General features: G+C 42.2%; 1 protein-coding gene across 1 annotated transcript; it reads right to left on the reverse strand.

Annotated features, from left to right (window-relative positions):
* Window positions 1-1,782: 1,782 nt before the first annotated feature.
* On the reverse strand, window positions 1,783-7,433 carry LOC138666285 (POU domain, class 5, transcription factor 1.1-like). Its single transcript, XM_069754512.1, has 5 exons — window positions 6,837-7,433; window positions 5,242-5,353; window positions 4,921-5,051; window positions 2,441-2,605; window positions 1,783-2,046 (listed from the first exon to the last, which is right to left on the reverse strand). Exons 1-5 carry the CDS (start codon window positions 7,431-7,433, stop codon window positions 1,783-1,785), a joined length of 1,269 nt encoding a protein of 422 aa, XP_069610613.1.
* Window positions 7,434-7,689: the final 256 nt, after the last annotated feature.

The following is a 7,689-nucleotide window of genomic DNA, read 5'->3' on the forward strand; positions in this document are numbered from 1 at the left end:
AAGAAAAAAAATAAATAAATATGCAGACAAGGCAAATTTGGGAGGTAAACTTTTAATAATGCACAAGCATAATATGTTAAATGAGTTTCAATTGAGGTAATTAGGAATGAAAAAGATTTGATTGCAAAGTAAAATATAATCATTGATCTCGACACCGGGGACTACAAAAGTTAAAAAAACAAAAAAAAAAAAACAAAACAAAAAACAAAACAACCTTAAAATAGTAAAACTCTTGTATATAAGCCTAGCAGAGATAATGAAAGTTGTGTGGAGTTTACACAATATGTTGTGTTGTTCCAATTACACAGATTACATTTACTTAATAAAAGTAGGTTCAGATGCAACATGCATTATAGTGGAGCTAAATGCACAGTTCTTGCAATAGTCACTTTAAGACAAAGTTTAGCCATCAATTTTGTATTTTGCAATTTTTATTTTAGTTTTTGCCTTTTATTTGTTTTTTTTTTGGGGCGGTGGGGAGGATGGGGAGTAGTATTTTGGCCATTAGGGGCATAAGCCTGTAGGTTAGTCAGCAAGCTTGATTTTATGGACAAAACTCAGAAGGTCCATCCATATGTACATTGGGATTTTGCACAAATATTGAGTTACTTTGCTTACTCCAGTCACATCTAAGGCTGCATTCAGAATTCTGCAAAACACTGGTCCAATGCCTTACAGAAGCACTGTCATTAATTTTTTTTATTTTTTTAATTTATGAAGAGGGAGCGTTAATCTACTCATCTACTGCTCTTCTCTTTAGTGAGGTTACTACTCGATACGCCGGTCATGCTGCGCTCTGCGTGACCCAGAAGTGACTTACAATGCAAGTTTAGAGAGTGTCAGGATGAGGCCCCATAGACTTGCATGGTAAAAGACTTCCGGCTCATACATCGAGCCAGTTGTAAATAGCATTAATGTCACCGAGAAGAATGGCGCTGGAGAGAGCAGAAGCGGAATATATTAATACTCAAGCTATATGCACAACGAAAAAAAAAATAAAAAAAAATTTAGGAGTGCTTCCTTAATACAGCTATGGATGTTACTAAAGTAAATAAGGTAGCGTTCACACTAGCGTTATGCTAGTTGCGTTATGCGACGCATGCGTCTTTTTTGCCGCTAGCGTCGGACCAAGAAAACGCAACAAGTTGCATTTTTCTTGCGTCCAAATTTCGGCAAAAACCGATGCATGCGTCGCAAAACGCAGTTTTCTTGCGTGCATTTTGCTGCGTTTTTGCGTGCGTTGTGTCGCCGGCGCACAACGCTAGTGTGAACTTAGCCTAAAGGATACAAATTCATGGATCTATTAAACTTATGGCCTTTTGCACAACTTTACTTGGGGTCATATTAAAAAAAAAAAACCAAAAAAACAAAACAAAGACACTGGTATATAGAAAGTTAAAAAAAGTTAGAAATCAGACATAATATCTGTTTATGTCACCACCAAAAGTACTGCTCATGTCACCACCAGAGCAGCACACATTCTGGAATCTTTACAAGACTCAACTGCAATTGAGAAGTAAATTTGTTTCCTGAAGACTTTGCCAAAGCCATTTGTCTGCCCGAGAGGCACAAGCCTAAAGGAAGCACCCCTCTACAGGACCACATGGTGCAAGGAACCCTTAACATGGGCCGAAGCTAGAACAAGGTCAAACTAGTACCTAAAGCAACAAGAAGCCATTATGAAGTCCCCGAACATTTTAGTGTCCATACTGTTCCCCAAAGTGAGGAGTTGAGCCCTTTATCTACACCTCACTTAGAAAGGCCAACAAGCCCAATCAGGATTTAATTATGGTTTCCATGTGGAATACCATGGGGCATCTGCTGTGGGAACACGTTGTTCCTATGATTAAAACCATGATAGACATGCCCTGTGGATCCCAGGGGTGGTGCCATGTAATTCTGAGATGACATTTCCTGGGGTGCAGGGAAAGGTCCCATATGGAAGTTGACCATGGGTTGCATGTCAACAGATTCTCCACTGTAGTCTCTGCCTGGGACATTTCTCTTGTCTCTTTGTCGGCGGTTGCAAAACCATACCCGAACGACCTGTAGGAAAGAGAAAAGTGTCAAAAGTAGTAAGACAGATGGTGGGGACTTACAGACAGGCCTTAGGTTCAGTAGATCTGAAGGGTCACCAATTGTTGGCTTGTCAAACTGGCCAATGTCTAGCATCAGGAACTGCTTACAGTTCTGATACCACATTACAGCCTGTATTAAACACTCCAGAGCTGCACTTACTATTCTGCTGGTGGAGTCATGCATATACACCATTATATTCTGGAGCTATACTCACCAGTCTGCTGTTAAGGCCTCTGTATACATATAGGCAACGCAAGCTAATATCAATGCAATATTTACAGCCACTACACTAGCAGAATAGTGATTACAGCTCTGGAGATACTTTATTTTTAAAATATCATCTGGTGAATTGGATCCTTACCTCTTTATCCAGTTTTAGCTCTCGTGATATTTGTGCCATATCGGGAGCTCCAGGCTTTGGGTTTTTCAGGAAACAGACTTCCAGAGTGTCCTTCACAGAGTTGTCAATATTTGTTCTCCGTTTCCTCTTTCTAGACTGAACCATGGCTTGCTCCTTGTTGATCAACTGGAATTAAACATTAAGACGGATCAGTTAATTAAAATAAGTCCAGTAGCCTTAAGATGTAGCATTACGGGAGCACCCATGTTAGCAAGAACTTTAAAGACCCGTCACATTTTTCATGTTGAACTGAATACACATAGTCATAGTGGATGCAGAGCAGAATAAGACTTTATATGCATCAAAGGTGACATTTAAGCAGTGTTGGCACCCAATGAGTATTTTAAAAAAAGAAAAAAAAGAAAAGAGAAATACATAGTAACATAGTTAGTAAGGCCGAAAAAAGACATTTGTCCATCCAGTTCAGCCTATATTCCATCATAATAAATACCCAGATCTACGTCCTTCTACAGAACCTAATAATTGTATGATACAATATTGTTCTGCTCCAGGAAGACATCCAGGCCTCTCTTGAACCCCTCGACTGAGTTCGCCATCACCACCTCCTCAGGCAAGCAATTCCAGATTCTCACTGCCCTAACAGTAAAGAATCCTCTTCTATGTTGGTGGAAAAACCTTCTCTCCTCCAGACGCAAAGAATGCCCCCTTGTGCCCGTCACCTTCCTTGGTATAAACAGATCCTCAGCGAGATATTTGTATTGTCCCCTTATATACTTATACATGGTTATTAGATCGCCCCTCAGTCGTCTTTTTTCTAGACTAAATAATCCTAATTTCGCTAATCTATCTGGGTATTGTAGTTCTCCCATCCCCTTTATTAATTTTGTTGCCCTCCTTTGTACTCTCTCTAGTTCCATTATATCCTTCCTGAGCACCGGTGCCCAAAACTGGACACAGTACTCCATGTGCGGTCTAACTAGGGATTTGTACAGAGGCAGTATAATGCTCTCATCATGTGTATCCAGACCTCTTTTAATGCCATCCAAGACCATTTGAAAGCTCTTTAGTATACAAGAGTCAGTTCAATTTTTTTACCTTGTACTACAAATCAAACTCTGCTTGCCATCAATGAGTGAATGTACAAATGCCCTCGGAGCGTGACAACCCCAGCTAGGAGTGGTGTTAGGTTTTCAGTGGATTTTCCACACTGGCTACATTTACACTCTGCTGAGTGTAAATATATTTTAGTGTTTGGCTAAGTGCCCATAAATTGAATGCAGGCGATTCCACATGTGTACACTGAACTGTTTGAAATCATCGCATCCAATACATTGTACTAGCATCTCCGCAAGAGAAATTGACATGCCGCAGTCTGGAGAGACGTGCCGCATGTCCCGTCTCCACAGATGCAAGCACAGTAGACATGGATTTTGTAGATAAACTATCCACTATGCTGTAACATGTGGCAGCTGCGGGTTGGACTCTGCATAAATATGTAGAGTCCAACCCACAGCAGTTCCTGATCGTGAGAACGTACCCGAAAAGTTTCAGCCTTTATGCCCATAGATATTAACAACTAATTTGCATATTTGGAAAAAACATGGATTTCTATGGAATGGACATCGGATCACAGACATCAAGGTGTCATTTTATTCAGGTTTTCGTTACCTAAATGTCCATATAGACAATTTAGAGCAAGGTTTCCTAAACTCCAGTCCTCACAGGTCATGTTCTCAGGATTTCCCTAGTATTGCACAGGTGGTGGAAGTTTCATCAAGCCCTTAGGAATTCTCTCACCTCTGCAACACTATGGAAATCCTGAGAACATGACCTGTGGGGTCTGTGAGGACTGGAGTTAGGGAAACACTGATTTAGAGAGGGTTAATTGCACCAACAGATTCCCTTTAAGGCAACACAAGCCGAGAACAATTCTAAGCACTAGTGCATGAGCTCCATCTTGGACAACCATGTAAGCGCTATAAAAGGGATGCAACATCAATCCTGCCATGAAATAATCTGCACTAGAGTTGAGCGAATTTGTTTGGATTCAGTTCCAAATAAGATTGGCAGCAAATATTGTTTTTACAGTATTCAAACGTCATTAGAATCGCTTTGAGTAGAAATTGACGAATATGTTCTGAACCGATCATCAAACATATATTCGGCACAAATAGGGTACCAATATGGCAGATTCGGTGACAGAATCCGAACAAGTTCACTCAACTCTTAATCTGCACCACACGTTGTGAGGAGGGTGGGACGGGTGATGCGGTACTGTACCGGTCATTTGAGGTCGTGCCCCAAATATAAGAGTGGATGTAGATCATGCAGGGCTGACAATGGAGGAGCCACTCAACTAGGCTTGGTGGATGAGAGCAAGAGGGGAAATTGGTCTTTATATGGCACAGCAGGGGAGCAGTGTGTGCCAGAGTGGGTGGTCTCCTTTATAAAGACCCTGACTTATGCCACTGGCTTCCTACCTCCTGCAGATTAGGGGTTTTCTCAGTCTCTCGTAGCCATCGATTCAGCAGGGGCTTCAGCTGACACATGTTCTTGTAGCTCAGCTGGAGGGATTCAAACCTACAGATGGTCGTCTGACTGAACATTTTGCCTGTGGTGGGAAAGAGAAAAATAAATAAAATATGTATTTGAGAGTCACAGTTTAAACATCAGGAAATCAAAGACAACCCTAGAACAGCATTGTGCAAGTATACTGGTAATTATAGTTCTATTACCAATTGGAAGCCATAATGTATCCCCCCCAAAAAAAAAAAAAAAAAAAAAAAAAAAAAAAAACTTACCATACAATATGCCCAGGGTGCAGCCAACATCTGATTGTGTGAAGCCTATGGCCACGCGTTTCTGTTTCACATCTTTGGCAAACTGCTCCATCTCTTTTTGGGTGGGCAATTCCTGCAAAGTAAGATAAGACAGCTGTAGGCAGCAGGGTCTTCAATCAGCACATAAGATACACATACATACAGGAATAAATATCAGGTTTACAATTAACATGTATGCACACATGCAGGAATAGTGTATTAGTATGTTAGTATGGCAGCCAGAGAATCGTCTAGACTGGTTAACATTGTGACAAACTCTACTCGGAATAGTATTAGATCTGTTTAAGTTTTCACTGTGAGAATGGAAACAATTGTCATTGTCAGCAAGCAGAGATCTTGGAGGGGAAGTCAACTTTGATGCCAAGATTTGACTAAAGAGGCTCAATGAAAGTAAAGTCTAGAGTGTAAACTACCTATAAATGTATTCTCAGCCATCTTGTGCCATTGTTCAATTTACAAAATGGGAGCAGGGGGTGTAGCCAAGGTGGGTGCGAGGGTAGCAGCCAAGGCGGGTGGGGGAGGGATGGTCTGAAAATGGCCCATATGAGAAGACTTGATGCCCTGGGGAGGGGGGGGTGTAGACTCCTGGCGTAGATTCTGCCTTTCACCACTAGAGGCAATGTAAGAACAAGAAATAAATCAGGAGTTCAGGTAACTCCTGTACTCACCCAACCATCCCCCATAAAGTGACGATTTTCAGGGCAAGTCAATTGCAATTTGAGCAACTATTATATGGTAACAGTCTCAAGTGTGCACCTTTGTCAAGTGTGTGCCAAGTCAAAGGAACAAGGCTATATACAGGTCTAGGTCACTGGCAGGGTGGCCAGTGCCCCAAATTGTAGCATCACTAACCAGATTATGGGGTTACGATTAAACACACCTTAGTTAAGTTTTATGTTGTGGATATTATATCTTCCCATTAGGCTTTAATGAAATTACCATCTGCCCTGTAATCACATTAATGCATATACCCATTTTCCCCCAGAAGCTGCAACACTCATCTATGGACCATTTCTAATCATTTTAATTACAAGTACATTATGAAATACTTGTCCAGAAACCCCACATAAGGGTATGTGCACACGTTGCGTATTCTCTGTGGATCCGCTGCGTTTTTTTGAGGTGCAGAAACGCTGCAGATCTGCAATTGATTTAAAGTACAATGTAAATCATTGAGAAAAAAAAATGCTGTGCACACTTTGCAGAAAATCCGCTGCGGTTTAAAAGAAGCAGCATGTCACTTTTTTGTGAATCTGCAGCGTTTTTGTACCCATTCCATTATAGAAAACCGCAGGGGTAAAAAACGCAGCAAATCCGCAAGAAAACCGCAGCAAAAACGCACAAAAAATGCTGCGGAACCGCACAAAAAACACGACAAATCCGCAGGTGCGTTTTCTGCCGGGAGAGGCAGAATCCGCACCAGAAATTCCTAAGGCTAATCTGCAACGTGTGCACATAGCCTATCCCTTAATAGTCCCTGTCAGCAATGTATACACTGGTAATATTTCCATTATGTCGATCATCAATAAATCTATGCTTTATTATACGGGTATTACCTGGACATCTTCACCATCGCATGGCATCACCTCGTCCTGGACCTCTGGGGATGTCGCAGGCAGGTCCTCGGCCACCTCTTCCTTCTTTGCTGCCTCCTGGGTGACGGAGCTGCTGCTCTGCGCCACCGGCAGCTCGGAGGGTACTTCTGGCATGTTGGGGCTCCGGTTGGCTCGAATTGGGTACACACTGGACCCAGAGACACTGCAGGGTCTCTGCTGGTTGGGCATGCTGGGGTTAGGGTTACCAGGCCAAATGTTGTTCCAATAAGGATAGTAGTACTGGACACTGGGGAACCTACTCTCTACTTTATCTTCCTCCTCCTTAATATTCACCCTCTCTACGCTAGTTCGCATTTGCTCCACCATCTGAGGTTGCCATCCGTGAACGTAACTGGAGGGCTCCAGTGGAGCAGGTGGGTTCCAACCTACGCCCTGTGTTGGGTGGTCCCCTAGTGCTTGGAATCCCTGATCGTAATTATCCGACCTAGGCTGATGATAGAAGAAAGCCTGAGAAGGGTAAGGGTAGCCCCCAAAACTTTCCTGCATGTGTCCATGGTTGAAGGCAAAAGAATTTGTGTAAACCTGTTGGCTATACATGGCCCTCTCCCAAAAAAAATAAAAAAAATGTATCAAGGACTTCAGCCAAAAATAGGTAAAAATTCAGCTGTACCTGCCCCAACCAAGCACCTGAAGATCAGGAGCCACAGACTTAGGACAAGCTAAACAGAAATGAAAAAAAATACTGGAACAAATATACCCAAAACCTAACAGACCCACCCAAACCCTCTAAGAGAGCCACCTCTGACCTGACCAGCCAGCTCCGCAATGTGAAGAGCATCATGTGTAGCCATTG

This window comes from Ranitomeya imitator, chromosome 2 (assembly GCF_032444005.1).
Source record: "Ranitomeya imitator isolate aRanImi1 chromosome 2, aRanImi1.pri, whole genome shotgun sequence".
NCBI lineage: Eukaryota > Metazoa > Chordata > Amphibia > Anura > Dendrobatidae > Ranitomeya > Ranitomeya imitator.

Coding starts and splice junctions, on each gene's coding strand:
- LOC138666285 (XM_069754512.1), bottom strand. CDS start 7,433: ATGTATAGCCAACAGGTTTACACAAATTCTTTTGCCTTCAACCATGGA. Junction 2,606..4,920: donor AAACCCCTAATCTGCAGGAG/GTAGGAAGCCAG, acceptor GTTTAATTCCAG/TTGATCAACAAGGAGCAAGC. Junction 2,047..2,440: donor AGCTAAAACTGGATAAAGAG/GTAAGGATCCAA, acceptor TCTTTCCTACAG/GTCGTTCGGGTATGGTTTTG.